This window comes from Serinus canaria, chromosome 5 (genome assembly GCF_022539315.1).
Source record: "Serinus canaria isolate serCan28SL12 chromosome 5, serCan2020, whole genome shotgun sequence".
Taxonomy (NCBI): Eukaryota; Metazoa; Chordata; class Aves; order Passeriformes; family Fringillidae; genus Serinus; species Serinus canaria.
In genome coordinates this window covers 25,753,523-25,772,629 of record NC_066319.1, presented here as the reverse complement: position 1 = coordinate 25,772,629, position 19,107 = coordinate 25,753,523, and the positions used below count along the sequence as shown (strand labels likewise).

Here is a 19,107-nt window from a genome sequence, read left to right as displayed (position 1 = left end):
TGTTTTTTACACTTCCAGAGGTTTTTTTCTTTCTCTGGAGAAAAGATTCCTTAAGCTAATTAGTAACTGATCAGAAATTAGAAGGTGCATGCCTGTTGCCTGTCCTTTCCGCCCCTTAGCATGTAAATATTCCTTAACTTGTACATTTAAAAAAGATAATGGCTTTTTTCTTTCTTTCTTTCTTTCTTTTCCTTTTTTCTTTCTTTTTTCTTTTCTTTCTTTCTTTCTTTATTTATTCTTTCTTTCTTTCTTCTTTCTTTCTTCTTTCTTTCTTTCTTTCTTTCTTGTCTTTTCTTTTTCTTTCTTCTTTCTTTCTTTCTTCTTTCTTTCTTTCTTTCTTCTTTCTTTCTTTTTCTTTCTTCTGCCCACCCTTCCTCCTCCTCCCTCCCTCTCTCTTTCTTTTCTCTCTCTTTTTTTTTGATTAAAAAGATTATTTACTGTAATTTCAAAATCATGGTAATTTATTCTTAGGTGTGGTTTGTTCTTGGGTATGGCTTTAATGTCACTTCTGGATGGCAAGTGGCACAAGGCCGAAAGGAAACACCCAAAGCAAGTTCTTGTTGGGTCAGAGTACAGACTGTGTCATGCTGTATCACCTAAGCGCTGGGTGACCTCATTACTGGCACAATAAAGCACATTTTTGTAAATGATCCTAAGCTTTCACGTAGTATGAGACTCTGGCTAAAATATGGACACTTTGGGTGGTAGTGCAGGTCCAAGCAGGACGTGACAAACTTTGTTGAGACTATGGAGTACAAGATGAGTCATTGAATGGGATTATCAGCTTAACTTTTAAATGAAATGCACAGCTCAGAATAGAATTATTCTGATGAAATCAAAGATTCACTTGAATTGGAATAAAAAATGTCAGCATTTCCAAAACAGTTGATTTTGAAAATGCTCAGGTTTTTTATTTTTCAAAATCTTCTGCTTTTTTTCTTTTTTACTCCATTGTGGGTTTACATTTTTGTTTGGTTGTTGGGGTTTTTTTAACTTCAGACTACTTTCATAATTAATGTAAGTCCTCCTGCAAATCCATTTTTTCTGAATTAAGACTCACCACTCTGTGGATATATGCACTGTCACAGAGAAGACTCGGTGAAACATCAAGAAGGTGTTGTTTGTTTCATTTTAGAAGTAGAGGGTTCTCTGTGCCAGATGTTAAGCTGGAGTCTGTGTTGCCTGGCTGGTCTTTACAGGTAAAGATTGAGATAGAAGATATTTACACAGATTTGAAAGATGGCATCTCTCTCATGAAACTCCTGGAGCTGCTCTCTGGAGAAGCTTTGCCCAAACCAAGCCAAGGAAAGATGAGAGTGCATTTTCTAGAGAACAACAGCAAAGCCATCACATTTCTGAAATCCAAGGTAAGTTAATCTTGGTATTAGAGATCACAACAATTTATATATGTTATTAATGAATTATTGCATCATGTTCGTTGTAGTGTCCCCCTCTAGTATGAAATAACATATTATCCTCTGAAGACAGGCCAGGGATTTTATTTAAAAAAAAATCAAATTGCATATTTATGCTGAACAGATACTGGTTTATTAGCAGGTACAAGTAAAAGTGATTGGTCCTGAGAATATCGTAGATGGTGACAGAACCTTAATCCTGGGCCTTATCTGGATCATCATACTTCGATTTCAGATTTCATCTATCAAACTTGATAAGGTAAAACTGTGTCTTTGTCTTTTTGCTTGTGCAATTGTGGGGTTTTTTTCAAAGGGACAAAAGAGTGACTTGGAGATAGAAAGAACATTCATGTTCTTCACCCTCTTCTACAAATCCACGAATTTTTTACCGACTTTTGACTTCATGTTGAATTTCTCTGTCAACAGTTCTCTCTAGATTTGAATCCCATGATGCTGCTCTGAAGAAGCACATGCTTTTTAAAATTATTTAACATTTAGTCTAAGAACATGAAAAACAAGGTTCTACAAAGGTATTATGAAATCAAAGTCAATAAATTCTAACATTAGACCTGAATACATCATATTTTGTTTCTGAGTTCTATTTCAGAGCTAAGGATGCAAATAAACTGAACTTTCCTTTGTGCCTTATTTCTGCAGACCTTACAGAAGAGAAACATTTAAAAAATTTCAGCACCTACATTTCACCTTATTAGTTTCTGCATTCATTCAATTCACTTTTTTTTAAATTGAAAACTTCTATTTTCACGTTAAATTTTTCTAACTTTATGACTGATACAGTCTGTAAGTCATGACTTTGAGGGGATCTGTGAATTGGAAAGTAAAAACAAAGTGGCCTTTGGGAACATAAGTGTAAACTCACTGATAATATTTTGATATATTGTTGACACTGATTTTTCTTTTCCCTGTTCTCTTCACAGGAGGAATTTGGAGGTAGAGCTGATGTTCTATTTGCCAATGAAGCCTTATTGCTATGGTGCCAGCATAAAACTGCCAGCTATTCCAATGTGAATGTGAAGGACTTCTCCAAAAGTTGGAGTGATGGGCTGGCCTTCAATGCACTCATACATGCTCACAGGTAAGATTGGATGGATCAGTTCAGGCAGAGTTGCTCATTGCTGTTTCTAGCTCTGACACAAGTTGTTCCAGGGTCTGAATTAAGATTTTGTCAAGAAACTGTCAGATACTCTCTGCCCTTTCTCACTGAAGACTCTTCTTTCTTAAATTCTCTCTCTTCTTGGAAGAAAGGACCAAAAGCTCCCGCTTGGAAGCTCCTTTAGTTGGGTATGATATTGAATTTCCAGGGGAATATCACATATCTGAACAGTACTGCCCATTTGGTCTTAGCCCCTCAGTCATGTTCCCTTTGCTCTTTTTCTAAAATTTGTCTTTCAGGCAGTGGTTTTATTGTATGAACTTTGGAGCATGTGTATCTTCCTGTTCAATTGTAATAGAGAGTAAGCGACTTCTCAGTCTCTTTTTTTCTCCATTTTCTGTCCCTTTGAAAAAGAGTAAAGGAAATAGCCAAAAGCAGGAGAGAGAAACCACCTATGGTAACCTTGAACACTTCTTTGTCCTCAACAGTTCTGCTATATCTTATAGGGGATACCATAGTGGGATTGTGGAACCTCCCCAGCTGGGAGTCACCTCCCTTCCCACAGCTGTCTCTCTTGTGGGCTTTGGGAAGTGGAGAAATAAGGGCAGACATTTGCTGGGAGTGGTAATTCAATTTCATAGGAAACAATTTTCTTCCTGCCATGTGGGCAAGGGACAATGCTCTTGAATGAAGTTCAGGGTCAAAGTAATTCCAGCATTAATGTCACATAATATTAACAGTTACATGACTATTAACTTAGTCTCATAAACAGTTTATGGTTTATGATCTGAAAGAACTTACTACAAACATAAATCTTCCTTCATCTCCATGCCCTCTTTTTCTCCTTGCCCAGGCCTGATCTTATCCACTATAGTTCACTGAGGCAGGACCAGCCCATTAAAAACCTGAACAATGCCTTTGATGTTGCTGAGAAAGAGTTTGGAATCAGCAAACTGCTTGATGCTGAGGATGTGGCAGTGCCCTATCCAGATGAGAGATCCATCATGACTTATGTGTCACTCTATTACCACTACTTCTCCAGACTGAAACAAGGCCAGACAATACAAAAGAGACTTAACAAAGTAAGTGCATTGCTATCTTTGAAAGATATAAGGTTAAAAAGTAAAGCTAAATTTAATTTGGAAGTGTGGGGGGGTTTTGTGCAAGCTCAACTTCAGGATCATTTTAACCTAGTCAAAAGGCACAGCCATCTGAAAGCCTTGTACCTTGTACCTGTACACTCTCTGATCTCCAAGAGGGTTGCAATTATCTCACTGAAAATCAATCCCTTTTTGTCCTCACGGTTTCTGTTTGAGAACAGATATGGTTCCAAGGCAGCTTGAGCCATAGAGATCTCAATAATATTGGGAGAAGATTAAGACTAGGCAAAAGCAGACCTAATCAACATTTTTGTCATTTAATAGGAATGATGATCTCTTTCCTCTATGGAACTACCTTGGATTTTGATTTCCTTTGAAAATCCTCATCCTTTATTTCTAACTCCTTAGGTGGAAAATGAAAAAAAAAACCCAACCAAACAAAAAGCGCAAACAAATGAAACGGAGCCAAAACAACTTAATACAACTACCACCAAATAAAACTGAGAGAAGGCTAGCTAAATTGGCTGAATTTTAAAAAAAATTATTGAACTTTTAATAACTTTTTATTAAATTTAACTAAGTTAAATTTAGCTAAGTTAAGGGGTTTTTTTTCTGTTTCTACATACAATTCACCTTGCATCAAATAATGAGCTATTATTAAAAATTTCTTGTACCACTCTGATGGAAAACTAAAGGAATTTTGTGGTTGTTCCTCTGAAGACCACTTCCCTTGAGAGAATTTCTCTTCTATCTCCAGAGAAGTCTGTTCTTGTTTTGACAAAACAAAAGAAGCAGAAATCCTACACATCCAGGATGGGTGTTGTGAACATCTGGATTCGGAGAACTGCCTGTGCAGTTGAGAGAGGGAATACATTGCTTAGAGGGAGGAACAAAAATCCACACTGAGGCTTCCCTGGTGGTGACAAGGTGAAAAGGCTTTGCAAAGCAGGGTTTGGTCAGCTAAAAATGTGGTCTGGGTCAAGGGTCAGATGATCCTGTAACACGGCTCCCCAGAGCACCAAGCCTGTCAGTGTGGAAGGAGTGTCTGGAGGATGCTCTTTCTCAGAAAACCCAGGGTTAGGTAGTCCTGCAAGGAGCAGGGAGGTGGACTCGATGGTCCTTATGGATCCCTTCCAACTAGAGATACTCTAGGTTGATATGTGTTAGGGCAGCATGTTCTCCAAAGAGATGCATTAGATGAGAGCAGGACTTGGAATTCAGTCAAGGTTTGGGCATCAGTGAGGAGAGTAGGACTTCACAGCTCTACACATGGGTCACTGGATTTTGGCAAACAAACATTATTTATCTTTTGATAAACGTGCAATAGTCCTTGAGTCGCCAAGCAGGTATTAGAGGAACTGTAAGGAGCAAGCAGTCCATAACTTTTGTATTTTATGAATAAGCAGTTTGCTTCTTCTTGTCTTTTTTCAATTCTAATTGTGCTCCACTGCTTTTTCCATTTTTCATAGTTATTGTTATTATTTCTTTTCTCTCCACTTACCTGCTTCTTTTTCTTCCTTTGACTTCTTCCCTATTTTTAGCCTGTCTATAATGTTGCATTCCCATCTTCCTGCATTTCTGACACACACAGTCAGAAGGAGAAGGAAACAGGTGTTAATCTCTTCATGCCCTTAGACCCCTCAAATAGATGGCTCTGAATTTACTAATAGGATTGGGAGGGAAGCCTGAATGTGTCAAGGAAGCCTTTCAGTTCAGACTAAGTGTGTGACCAGGATGGCAGAGAGAAACAGCTCTGGAGGACAAATCTTTCCCTCTCCCATCTGAGGTGTGAGACATGCATTTGCTAGGATCTTTCAGCAGGAACTGGATACGATGGCAGAAAATTCAGAAGGGAGCCCTGATGTCAAGGGCTGCTTTTCCTGCACTAAAGGTTGGTGCTATTTTAGTGCTCTTACAAGAGTGCAGCACTTAGTGATTGCCAAGTGCACTTTCTGGTAAGCAAAAGCAGATTACCACTTGAAGGACTGGGTCTTTTCTCAGTGCCATCCCACTCACTAATCTGCCTGGCAGGGGCAGGCAAACTCAGGAGAATGATAGAGGCAGACAGCATTGTTCAGCACTAAACGTGACATTTGCAGGAGTAAACATCTGCATCTTTTTAAGTTAGGCTGAGGAAAAAAATAATATAAAGTTAAAAGACAAAGATGGAAAAAATGTAAAATGGAAAGAAATTCTGATTTACTTCTAACACCTTTTATTTCATTAGGGATTTAATTCTAGATGTTTGCTCCAGTATTTACCTGAACTTGAAATAAAGGCAGGTCAGGCCACAAATGAAACAGATAAATGTCTTGGTCTTGAAAAGTTAATATTTAATCAGAGTTAACATCCTTACCAAAGTCCAAAATGTTTTCTAGTGATTTTAATAAAGAGAAATAGTTCCAACAGAAGAGATTGAGAAGGAGCTGTTTGATCACAGTCTGCTGTGTGTATGTGAGAGAACCAGGATCTTGTCAGATGGTCTCCTAAATCCCAACTGGTGAAGTTAAAAGGGTGTAGTTATGCATTAGCCTAGAATTGTTTGGGGTTGAGGAATGGGACTGGTAAAAAAATCTGGGTTTTTTTTGATTGTGAAACAAAAAATGTGAACCATGCTGTTTATTCCAAAACGTTTTCTTAAATAAAAACTGAAATGAAACATTAAATAATATTGATTTTTCTGTGTTTTATGGAAGTCTGTTCTGCCATTTCACCTAGCCTTAGATGTGACAGCTATCAGCACATCAGTATAAAAATGTGATGACTGCTAAGACACTGCTTTCTGTTCACCCACCATGCTTCATTCTGTTTCTTATGTGGCCTGTCATTTTATATTCCCATCACAGATTGTGTTCCTCCTGAAGGAGATAGATGACTTGAAGCTTCAGTATGAGCAGATGGTCTCTGACCTCCTGAAGTGGATTAAACAGAAGGTGGTGGAACTGGATGACCGTCGTTTCCCCAACTCTCTTCAGGAAATGTGGCTGCTCATGGCCAACTTTAAAACCTTCCGCACTGTGGAGAAACCCCCCAAATACCAAGAGAAGGGCATGATTGAAGCTCATCTCTTCAACATCAGGACCAAGCAGAGAGCCAACAACCAACGGCCATACTTGCCCCCAGAGGGGAAGATGCTGCAGGATGTGGAAAAGCACTGGATCGTCCTGGAAAAGTCCGAGCACAGCCGTGGAAAAGCCCTGCAAAAGGAGATGCTGAGGCTGGAAAGGCTGGAACAGCTAGCCCAGAGGTTCCTGAAGAAGGCAGCCCTGCGTGAGTCCTACTTGGAAGACATGAGGAAAGTGATCGGGAAGCAGGACTTCTGGCCAGAGAGTGTGGACAGGATGGAGGCTGCCAGTAAGAAGCTGGAAGCCATTGTGGCAGATGTGCTGCCCAGGAGGGAACGCTTCACAGCTTTGGATGAGATGGCCTCCGTTATCAGCCAGGAGAACTATCACGGCAAAGATCAAATCTTGCAGAAGTGAGTGATGGCTGAGAAACTCTGTAGTGGTGGAGATCAATATTAGTTAAAATTCTGTGGTGTGGTGGAAGGAGATTAATTATAACTGTGAATCCTATCTTTGCTCCTCATGAGTAGAACTGTCAGGAATTTCTTGTACCTGACAACAGTTTCAGCAGATATGACAAACGCTTCTTCTTCTTCAAAATTCTAACTTTTTTCCTTGAATGATCAAAGCCTCAGACCAATTTGGGGTGAAAAATATTTTAAGGTATTTTTCCTATATATGAAAATACACCTACCAATTTCTACCAAATATGCTATCTGCCATCAAAAAATGCTTAGAGAGATACTATTTTTTTTCCCAAATCAACATACTTCTATTTCAGTCTGCAATTTGGGGAGATATGAATTGGTTAAGGCATGGTATTCTTAGATTAATTCCATTCTGGAACAAATACTTAGAAATTATACATTCTCTGATTGTCTCAGGTTATTACATAACCTGGTCTGTGAGTACCTTAAAATGCCATACAAATAACTTCTCTCATGGTATTTTAATGCTTTTATAAATTCAGACAAAATCAAGACCCTCTGTGAAAACTCAGAAAAACAGTTTAAAAAGAGTAAATCAAACTATGAGATCAGATTGTAACTCATTATATGGTTTAGATTAATGTTTTACTTCAAGCACCCATTAAAAAAGCACTTCTTTGTTTCCAAGCCTTTCCACTTTATCAAGAAAAAGCACTGTAGCAAACAAAAGGATGTTTTATGAACATCCTTAAACACAATGTCTAAATTTTAGGAAGTCAATGACAGTTGATGTGCTAGTCAAAATTTCTGCAATACCTTTTTTTGACCAGTTTTGTGTTTCTGGCCTGTCCTCTTACACTGATATCAAGAGTCATGTGTGCTCATTTAGCTCCTCTAAAGCTGCAGGCACTGAGAATCCTTCAGTGATGCCCAAGGTCTTTGGTCCAAACTGGTAATTTCTTGCTTGTCCTTTGCAGGCAAAGGAGCATTTCAAAGCAATGGCAGGATCTCCTGGATCAGCTGCAGAGACGAGAACAATCCCTGGGAACCATGCAGGAAATTCTGGGCCTCCTGAGGGACATAGATGCCATTACAGAGGAGCTGAAAGAGCTGCAGGTACTGAGCCAGCAGCAGACAGCTTGCAGTGCTGCCAATGTGTGTCCCCATGTCCCAGGGACTGGCTGCTGCCAACAGGAGATAAGTCTATCAGCTACAGAAAAAAGACACAATTTTTACCTAGATGCCTAATTGAGCATTTTGGTTCATCATCACAGATAACTACAGGAGGGAAAACAGGCTTTGCTAGAGGGGATTTCCCTCATCAGAAAGCCAGGAATCCTATTATATGGGATATACTACAGGTTCAAGTTACATGGTAATATAAAGATGTGAAATAATATTTTCTAAATTTACGAGTGCAAAAGCAAAAGTGGAATAAACACACCTCCTGTTTCCATTCCACTTAATTCTTCTGAATTAGCTTCTGAAAGTTCCTGCAGTAATTTTACAGATGGGAATTAGCTCAGGCTTACAGGTATATGAGCTCATGAGAAAGGAAAGTTCTACTGTAAATGCATAGTGGTTGCTTTTAGCAAGAATTTCCATGTGTTATCAGAGTGTCAAAGCACAAACTCTTCCTATTCAGAAATAACTGGGTTCATTTGATTTTGTCATGGAAGGATGTATGTATTCTTTGCCTTGAAGACAGAAAAATCCTCATGACTACAGGTTACTTTGTACCCAAGCTGTAAGAGTCAGCATGCTATATGAAGCTGTGAATTTCAAATTAAAGATAAGAGCTATCTCTAAGTTATACATATGTCTGTCCTAGCATTAGTAGGCAAAGAATATCTAATGGTAAAAGTGTGGTTGGAACAGCAATAGTCTGGGAATTTTGGAAAAGATTGGTAAGGAGAGGTAGTACCCTAGGATTAATAGTTGTATCCATGGATACAGTTAGGAAGAAGACAGACTGATAAGCACTTCTTGTCAGTCACCAATTAATAAGTACTTTAGAGTACTTATTCTCATTATTTACATAGACAAGTAGGCTCCTCAAATGAAAGAACATTGCAGTTAGAGCATCTGATAGAATGGGATATTGTGGAATTCTTCAAATACAGACTGATTCACAAATCAATCTGCCTACAGCTGGGTCTATAGCAAAGAGATATTCATTGCACCCACAAATCCTGAGACACTGAGTGCCTAATCAGAAGAAATATCTTAGGTGCAAAAACAGATGCTTGTTTGATGAGCCCATTACTTTCACTGCAGCAGATCGAAACTCTGGATTGCTGCCATTAGCTTCTGGAATTGAAAAAAAAAATAATTTCTCTAAAGAGGCAGGTTTTTAGCTTTACCTGTCTGACATTCTAGGATATTTAGAAGCTATGAGAGACAGCAGGAATCTTTCAACTGATTTTTTGCACTGAGACCCAGGATGGACTCTCTGAAAATGTTTGGTTTTTATCTTCTCACTTTGTAGGTGCTGGTGAATTCCCAGGACTGTGGGAAGCAGCTCCTTGAAGTTGTAGATTTGCTACAGAATCACAACTTGATTGACACGCAGATCTCTTCCTATGATGACAGACTGACACACATCACCCAGAGAACAGCAGAAATCAGCAAGGACAGCACAGTTAAATCAGAATTGCTTTATGCAAAAGTTCAGATGCTTCGTCAGCTGTACCAGAACCTCACAGCTCAGAGCAAGTCACGGTAGGGCTGTGCTTGTGGCTCTGTTCTTCCTGAGTAGGATGCTCAATGTGCCATTCTTTAATGAGAAGGCACGGCTTCCCAGCATTTGAAATTTTGTCTTTTCTCCACTTATAAAGACAAAACAAAAACAACTCGAATGTCTTGATTGCACTTGTAAAAGGATCACTCACTTTCATAGATGAAGAACAGACTCCCTCTCAGCATTTATTATAACTTGCTTTATGAGAAGTCTGAATAGCAAATGGTTATCTCGTCATCTCCTGGAGAAAGAAGGAAATGTAATTTTGTTTATTTTTGTTTCTTTTGTCTTATTCTATGAATAAATTCATATATGACAGAGAGGAACTAAAGGCATTCAAATTCTCAATTTTTAAATATTTCTTTGATCAATCTACCACTGTCTTCATGGAATCTTAATTCTGACAGTCACACACTGTTTGTTTCCTTGGTTCAGGAAATCTCAGCTAGAAGAGGCTTTGAAGCTTTTTGAATTCTTCCGTGATTGCAAAGAGGAAGAATCGTGGATCTCTGAGAAGTGGAAGCTGGCAAGAATGACAACGTTAGGGAAAGATGTCAGCCAGATCACAGCCTCCATTCAGAAGAACAAGGTATCTTACTTTGCTGCTGATGCCTTGTCTATGTATTAAAGCAAGATTTTAGAACATCCATGTCTTTCAGTTCAGTCAGTGCAGCACTTATAAGAATGCTGTCAAACTAATCCTTATCTTAAGGATAAAATAATCCTCATCTTGTTTTAGAGTTTGGCATTTTTAAAAAATGTATAGAGAAGGCATTTTTTTCCCAAAGAGAGGAAGGAAAGGGTAGAGAAGGAATATGCTTCATACTGGAGTAGAAGTGGGACTTCTTGTGAAAGCACTGGGCTCCATATTAGCTGACTTTTGATGGGAAAAAAAAAGTTTGCTAGTTTCTGTGTTTTTCACCTTCTTTTCTTGTCCAAGAGAGATGAGGGTAAAGAGAGAAGTGGTGAAAAGATCAGACATGGGGCTCTCAGAAATGTTTGCATGAGAGCAGGAGGCACTCTTTTCTCTTGGCTGGTGGGGAATGAGCTGTGCTGACGTTTCCTGTCCTTGTCCTAGGCTCTTGAGGCGGAGTGCAATTCACACAGGGCCATATGTACAGATGTGATGAGGAGGGGCTGGGAGCTCAGCCAAAAGAACCCCACGCGCCAGGACGACATCCTGAGGCAGACAGACAACCTGCAGAAGCTGTGGCAGCAGCTCCAAGACGAGGTGGCTGATCGCAAAAGCCGCCTGCAGGCAGCAGCCCTCATCAAACAGGTAAGAGGGTTCTGCTGGGGTGTGGGATATGTGGGATGTGGATGTGGCTCAGCTCTGCTCCATGCCCCCACGTGGAAGACAACTGTGGCAGGAAAGACTGTCTGTTGGTCTTCAAAAAGATCTTTGTCAGTGAAGTCTCAATCCTCCTGCAAGCCAGGCATGCAGGAGATTTGAGCAGCTGGAAGGTGCTCTGAAGGTAAAAATGCCAATGGAAATAACTCACATGACAGCGCTAATGCAGAGTCTTTTTAGAGGGTGGATCAGGTAGCTGTGTGACATATTTCAAAAATGAAAAAAAATTCCAAAGACCAACAACAAAAGAAACGTGTTGTAAGACTTAGATTGACCATGAACTTCACAAATCCAGCAAAATGTTTGACCCTTCCATTCTGAACTACAGTTTTAGTCCCACAAACAATCACACATCTGCAAATAAAGAATTTGTATAAAAGCAACGTCCTTAAATCATATCACATTATCTCAGGTATTCTTATTCTCCCCTTCTTAAGATTTTGCTCAGTCTGTTGTTTCCATTAAATGTTTGAACAAAACTGAGCAGGTTTTTTCTTAAGAAAGTCTGAATTCTCTCTTCTCTCTATTAAGTTTGACGCCATGCGTTTTAGTTTTTCCTTTGTCCCTCATTACTACAGGTGTTCTCCTTTTCCCATTGTACCTGTATTCTATGCCTCAAACTCTTGTTTTACCCTTCTGCAACCACAGCCAGGCAGACTGCAAATTCTGGAAAAAAGTAAACTTTGGTTGTAGACCAAGTTCATTGCTTGTTCCTTAAACATTTAGAAAATATCTGTTGGTATTACACAGTTTTATTGCTGCTGTTATGCACCATTAGGTTTTAGCTAAAGGAGGTTTTAAACAGCTATATAGGCAATCCTTGAATCCCTTTACTCACTATAATTCTGTGAATTAGCTGTGTTGTGAGCATGAAATACATCACAGGCTCAGAGTTACCTTATCCATAGCTGTCACAACACCTGGAAGTAACCTAATGGCTACAGACCCAATGGAATTCCCCCTTATTCATCATTTTACAAAGAGGAAGAAGCTGGATATGATACTCCCAGCATGAATCCAAGTGTTTTCCTCCCTGTGTTCCCCCAGTACTTTGCTGACACGGCTGAAGCAGATTCGTGGCTGCGGGAGAGGCAGCCCCTTCTGGCCAGCAAGGACTATGGCAAAGACGAGTCGAGCGCCGAGGCGCTGCTGCACCGTCACCTGCGCCTGGAGAAGGAGATTGCCGCCTACTCCTGCGAGATGAGGCGCCTCAAGGAGCAGGCTGACCTTGCTGCACAGCAGGCTCCAGCTGCAGTAAGTAGAGGAGGGATTGTGTCACGCTGTGTTGAAGGATGTAAACGAAATAGGCTTTTCAATTATTTATCTTTTTATTTATTTTACCCAAATAGAATATTCCCAATTAAGTTTTTAATTAGAACGGGGGGAAAATTTTTAGGCAAAGAGGAAGTGCCTTGTCTGCTCGTAGCACACCTAGTTAGTATTCTTTGAAGTGCTAGAAATACTCTCATCCATGTAGTTCCTTCTACTGGTCCTCAGAAATACATTCTCACTCTTTATTCTCATAAAATTAATAATTTAAAAAATCTTTAACAAGCAGGCATTTAATCAAAACATCCTTACAAATTCTTCTGGTTCCCTAATGTGGTGAAGAACTATCCCACAACTCCAGGAGCAACTTATACCATCCCTTATTTTTAAGGCTAATGAGATGAAGTCAAGCTCTTCAGATGCCCCTCTCTTCCACTGACTAGAAAAGGAACTTTTCACCTGAGATCAGCTCATTTAATAACAGAATTCAGGGGAGGTGAATGAATGACACATTTCATAGTTTGCTTCTTTAAACATCTATATGCACTCAATGTTTAGCCCAATAAATTTGAGAGCAATGGGCATCTCTTGTGGTCTTTCCTTTACCTCATCAATCCAACATTAATTTTTGTTAGAAAAATATTTCATTACTTTGCTATGAAATGTGAAAAAGCACACGACAAGATGGTGTTGATGCACAAATCATTGATTCACTAGGACACTCACAGATTTCGAAACTGGAAATGTTCAGGTACTAAAACATCACCACAAAGAGAACCATGAGCATAGTCAGTTGCCTTGCTTTGTTGGCACTCCTAAAATAAAAAAAGCTCCTCCAACCAAACAACATTGATTTGGGCAGAACATGAGAATTTTTACTGTATCAATACGTTTTAAAATGAGCTGAATTAAACTTCTTCCTTAGACAAAACCAAAATAAATTTCAGGTTTTTAATTTAATTTTTCAGAATAAAGCAGTGGAAACAGTTCCCAAAAAATACTGAAAGTCTTTGGTTTGAAGGGTCAGAATGCTGTGATTTGAAGTAGCAAATCCAAATTTTCCTTCCAAGTGAAATTTTATCCAAATCAGAAATTCTTGTCCATTGATTTTTTAAATTTTTCTAGCAGATGACAAAGAGGGAAGCCCCAAGTGACTTAAACCAAAAGACAACTAAGCTACCATTCAGTCGAACCTGGGCAACATCTGAAACTTCATCCACTGGAACCTCACGTCTGGATGATCATTTTCTTCCAGAGAATATCTGGAAGACCCAAGAAGAAATAGATTCACTTTATGAACATCTTCAGAGCATGGCTGAGGTATAATATCCCCTTCTGCTGTGCAGTTCATGAAAAAATCCAAACCAGTGAAAAATTGAAATTAGGTGCTCTGCTGGTTACTGCTTTTCAGGTTAATAATGTGCCTCAATCCTGTTAATTCCTGTAGGACTTCAAGCCTTGAGATTTTCATTGAAGTTTTGTATCAAAACTGATTTTATGTGAGCAAATTTTCCATTTATATTTCAGTACTTTTAGTCCATGAAGAGCAGATTCTTTTGTGTAATCCTTTTCTTTTTCCCCCTTAATGTTTGCTTGTTGTAGCTCCTCAATCACCAGGCTGTGTTACCTGACATCAGAAAAAATAAACTGCAATCTGCATTTTGTTAATATGCTGCTTTTCACTCACACCTGCTCTAATCATGCCCTAAAGACTGACACAAACATGTAGTATGTGATTTTTACATATTCTAGAGACTGCTGTCTTATGTCTTCAGCAAGCAGTGGCAGGTAGCACAGCAGCCTTCCTTACTGTCCAGAGGCTGAGCACTCTCCAAATGATTCTTTTATGCTTTTAAACCACTGTTGCTCAGGAAGAAGTATTGTCATCTTAAAATTTCATGTTCTGTTCTCTTTCAGCAGTGTTGGGAAAACTGCTAAGCTACTAAGTGTATTGTAGCTTAAATGGAAAGATCTTTTTTTTGTTGCTTCAAATGGTAAGGAATTATTACAACAATAGTTAAGTCTTCATTTCTCTTCCAGAACAGAAAAAAGGCTCTGGAGGAGATGATTGGATATTATCGCTTCTGTAGCTCTTGTGAAGAATTTCAGTCGTGGATGAGAGACAAAGAGAATATTTTCCGCACTCTTCAACCTCAAGCAGACAATGTGGAGGTCATGCAGCAGAAATATCAGGTAGCCCTTTTTCCTCTTCCCAGATGACACCTTTTAAATCAATTTTACCTTAAGAAAAATGATGAAGTTGAGAAATGATGTTTTGAGAGCTTTTTCATTAATTTCAACTTGGAGAGTCATGCATAGGCCAGATATTTCTTTTGTACAGACTACACAAAATTACTGAAGCTGATGTGACTGTGTCCCTTTATCTTTCTGTGAACATGGTATCCTGTACAAATATCATGATACACAAGGATTCTTTCTGTCATTTATCTTGCATCACTTTAAAAAAGTACCAAATTATGAAAAGATCCATCAGTGCACTTGCATCCCAGTGGAGTGGGACATACGTGCGTAATGTGCACACCAGGCAGGTCATGGGGCTGCAGGGGAATTGTGTGCCCAGGTGTGCATGGAGTCAGCAGGCAGACAAGGGGAGAAGCCACCTGAGAAAGAGAGATATGAGTGTACATAACAGATTATTGAGAATTGTGTCCACAGAAATGGAAAAACCTCATGTTCTTCATTCTTGCATTTTTCCATTTTAGAGATTTTTAACAGAACTGGCTGCAGGCAAAGGCCAGCTGGAAGACATTGAAAAATTAGGTGCTAAATATGGGAAGATCAGTCCCAGCAAATATTTTGAGATCCAGACTTGGATGGAAAAGATCAACATCAGGTACAAGTGCTACTGATTAGCAGAGGATTGTTTAACCGGGATAACTGGAGAGCTGACAATTTATATCCCTCTAGACAAAGGGAAAGGGGCAGCCCTCAGCTGGCTGTATCTGGCCCTGAGCTCAGTGCCATGTCTCCAGGACTGAGGGGGGCTCCTAGGACCCTGGTACCAAATTGTTTAAACTGTAGAAATTTGTGTGTACGTGTTAAAGCACAGTGTGAATTCATCCACGGGTGACAATTTTGTACTCAGAGTAGTTCTGCAGCACTGCAGATTTGGTTACTTAAGCATCAGGATGAGGACACACTTCACAAATCTTGAAAGGAACATCAAACCATGTTTGACTCCCCCAAGAGTATTTAGTACCTGTTGTGAATGTATTCCTGCTGCCACGTCACTCAGTGGGCATAGGCAGGTCCTGATTTTGACCGTGGTTGTTTAATTGCACCGTGTTCAGAGTGTTCTGGTCACCTGAGCGGGTCCCCGGTTTTGGGATGACACTGGTATGAACTTTGATGTTGTGAGAGAACACCAGCATTTAAGACCTAATGTAGTCTTTATACAAGAATTTTTCTGAACAGAAAACAGATACAGTTCATTTATAACAATGGCTACAAATTGTTATCTCACTTCAAGGTGGCAATCCATGGAAAAACTGAAGGAAGAGAAAGGCTCTGAGCTGATTGGAGTGGCTGATGTGAAGACATTTCTTCAGGACTGTCAGAGCATAGGAGTGCTACTTCAAGACAAGATGGTCCAGCTCAGGGATCTGGAACCAGGGAACCTGCCTGCTGGACTGGAGTCAGATGAGCGCAAACTGTACACAATTGAGAGAGAGGTCCTGGTGATAGAGAGGAAAATTGAATACTTGAGGAGTGTTGCAAAATCGTAAGGAACCTTCTTGATGTTTTCACTTTCTTTGCTTGTTCTCTAAAATCATGCTGCAAATTATGGCTATAAAGAGAAAGAGCAGTTTTTAAAGTTTCTCTTTCTAGAAATCCAAAGAACTCACTTGCCTGCTGGACTGAGCTGATTTCTCTAGAAGTGTGGCTGGGTGACTGGGGAGGTGTTTGTTTCCAGACTTCACAGTTGTAGAAGGATGAATACCACAGGGCTGTTTGTGGCTCTAAAAATCCTCTCTACTTATGTTAGTTACCTACGTCAAAATGTGGAGGCATCACTTAAGTCCTGAAAGAGGGTAATCAGGGGAAGCAAGGGTGATGGTACAAGAATAGAAGATAATTGTACAGAGGGGTTTAAATTTGAAATATTCAGGTTTTTACTTAAGTTTTCAGTACATTCACAGTGGGGAAATGTTGCCTTAGCTGACTTTCTTCTTAATGGAACTCTAAATATCCAAATCCATTCCTTTTTAAGAGTATTGGTTCAAGCTCTAAGAAAGTGCTCATACAGTTGAATGTATTTTATTGAAGGATCAAGGACACCAACCCTGCAGAGAGCAGGGCCATCACTGAGCAGGTAGAAAACATGGAGAGGCTTCTGGCAAAGCTCAAGCTGGAGATCCAAAGGAAGCGGGACATTCTGCAGTGGGCCCAAAACCAGCAGTCCTTCCTGCAAGACAGCCGCAGGCTCCTGCTGTGGGCAGAGGGCGTTCGGGAGAAACTGAGCAGTGAAGAAATGGGTCTGGACGTGGGATCTGCTGAGCAATTGCTGAAGGAACATCAAGACCTGCTGATAGAAATTGGCTCTCAGAATGAGAGGTAGAGAGATCCTGGCAGAGTGGGGTGACATGACAACAGTACTGTGAAAATGAAACGTGTAAATCATGTACATAAATTGTGCGTGAAGGTGATACTGGAATGTTATTCACATGCACTTGAATGCTCGTGACAAAAGGAGACTGCAAAACAAAAAATCTTGTCAGCTTTTGCATACTTATCCTGAAGGCTGGGGGAGGGGGAAAGAGGAGCTGTGTGTTTGCAGGAGTAGAGTTCCACAAGCTCTCCTGACACTCTCAGAAAGTGCCATCTGTACGTTATTCCAGTGCCCCATTCCTTCTCAGGCCTTATGCTTCCATTTGCCATCCTTTTCAGTTCTTCTTCTGCACTGTTATGAATTTCCAGATACTGTTGGCCTTCCCTTTCCTTTAAATAGGAAAGCCTGCTTATGTGGGCTTTCAGTCCAGATGGGGAAACCTCACCCACTGCCTCCAGCATGTACCCCTGAGCCATAAAACATCTGCACTTTGTAGTGCATAACCTGCAGGGAAAAGGTAATAGGGAGGGAGGGAGGGAAGGAGGGAGGGAGGGAAACTTGGTGTATGGGTGCTGCCAAGACAGGAAAGAGCTGTGATGAAAGAGAATTCATATTCCCTCATCCAGTGAGGTCTCATTTTTCTTTTTGATTCTGGGAAGATTTCTGCGGCTTGAAGAGCTTGGGCGCAAAGTAGTCCACCAACAACCCAGTAACAACAGGAGCAGAGATATCCACCAGACCATGGAGAGACTTACCAAGGAGAGCAAAGAGCTGGAGGAAATGTGGGAAAAGCGATGGAAAAAGCTGCAGGATGGCCTGGAATTGCAGAAGTTCAATAGGGAGGGAGACCGTATCAATGCAGCTCTCTCTGGCCATGAGGCCTTTCTCCGAGGGGATGACCTTGGGGTATGGACAGCAACTGATCTTGTTTCCCCCTGCTTCTTCTCCCCATCCAGGGAGTAGGAGCAACCTTCTTTATTAGAATGGCTTCTTTATTCTTCTGATCACGGCATTTCCATGCTTGGGAACTAGACTTTCAGGATCTTATTAACACTCTTATGTTCTTACTCATCTTAATGAGATCAAAGCTCATTGTCCCTCAAAAAAAAAAAAAAAAATCAAACCATTAGGGTTGTGATTTGTTGCTGTTTGTACATGTCAAATAGTTTATGTAAAATTGACTCATCCATTAAAAAATAAGATTTCCACTTAAACATAGTAATTTCTTTTCAAGTAAAAATATAACCTTTTTTTTAAAAAAAGGCTTTTCTTTCATTAATTTAAGAATATTAAAGAATATGAAGTAAAAAACAAATGCAGACAATATTCACAAAATTAGTGAAGAAGGTGAGGTGGTCTCTCACCGCCTCTTATATTCTCAGCTGAATCCAAAATATTGATACTTTGGGATCAGCTGAGCGGAATAAAGTTTTACAAGTTAGTCTCTTGTATTGCATATCCCTAGATGGGCCACAGTGGAGGCAGAAATTTAGAATGCAGGTTTTCTTAAAAGGTGAAGATGGAACCATAATGGAAACATAGAACAGAGAAACCAGATATGATGCAAACCTGCTGCTTGTTAGTAGCCCTGAACATCCTTGGGCTCATACGAAATGTACCCTCTATTTCCTGCCTGAGAGACAAGGAGGAAAGTAAGGTCCAACTCTTTTTTCACTGCTACAGAAACAATAAGAACAAGAAAAGTCCTGATCCAATTTTCTTTTTCAAATGCAGGACCACGTAGATGCTGTTCGCAGCCTGCTGAAGCAACATCAGGAATTTGAACAACTGCTGATGGCACTGAAGAGACGAGTGGAAGCACTCAATGAAAACGGGGTGAACCTACTAGAGAGCAGGCACTTTGCATCTCCAGTGTGAGTTCCAAACCCATTGCTTTTTTATTTAGCTTTAATAAGTTATCCAGTGTGATCATGTGAAATCAAAAATTTTCTCTGAGGAGAAATTAGTTGACCTCCAATCCAGTTTGATTGATAAGGGAGCCAAAAGGAATTCTTTTCAAAAAATAGATTTCCTGTGCTCTTAGGAAAAATGAGC

The 19,107-nt window shown here is 39.9% G+C and overlaps 2 protein-coding genes across 4 annotated transcripts in view; one reads left to right on the top strand and one right to left on the bottom strand.

Moving 5' to 3' along the window:
- The window catches only part of MAPKBP1 (mitogen-activated protein kinase binding protein 1), a 529,170-nt gene that overhangs the window by 269,728 nt on the left and 240,335 nt on the right, over positions 1–19,107 (bottom strand). The window lies entirely within an intron of this gene.
- Positions 1–19,107, top strand: part of SPTBN5 (spectrin beta, non-erythrocytic 5) — a 96,207-nt gene that overhangs the window by 7,513 nt on the left and 69,587 nt on the right. For 2 of the 3 annotated variants that reach the window (XM_050975222.1, XM_050975223.1), the window contains exons 6-22: positions 1,200–1,367; positions 1,555–1,674; positions 2,354–2,511; positions 3,383–3,611; positions 6,476–7,107; positions 8,100–8,238; positions 9,611–9,843; positions 10,298–10,451; positions 10,941–11,141; positions 12,261–12,467; positions 13,608–13,802; positions 14,523–14,675; positions 15,206–15,336; positions 15,973–16,224; positions 16,770–17,057; positions 17,712–17,958; positions 18,787–18,926. In XM_050975222.1, coding sequence (XP_050831179.1) covers positions 1,200–1,367; positions 1,555–1,674; positions 2,354–2,511; positions 3,383–3,611; positions 6,476–7,107; positions 8,100–8,238; positions 9,611–9,843; positions 10,298–10,451; positions 10,941–11,141; positions 12,261–12,467; positions 13,608–13,802; positions 14,523–14,675; positions 15,206–15,336; positions 15,973–16,224; positions 16,770–17,057; positions 17,712–17,958; positions 18,787–18,926 — 3,647 coding nt within the window. The remainder of the gene's footprint in view (positions 1–1,199; positions 1,368–1,554; positions 1,675–2,353; positions 2,512–3,382; positions 3,612–6,475; positions 7,108–8,099; positions 8,239–9,610; positions 9,844–10,297; positions 10,452–10,940; positions 11,142–12,260; positions 12,468–13,607; positions 13,803–14,522; positions 14,676–15,205; positions 15,337–15,972; positions 16,225–16,769; positions 17,058–17,711; positions 17,959–18,786; positions 18,927–19,107) is intronic. The other variant, XM_050975224.1, reaches the window with a different exon arrangement.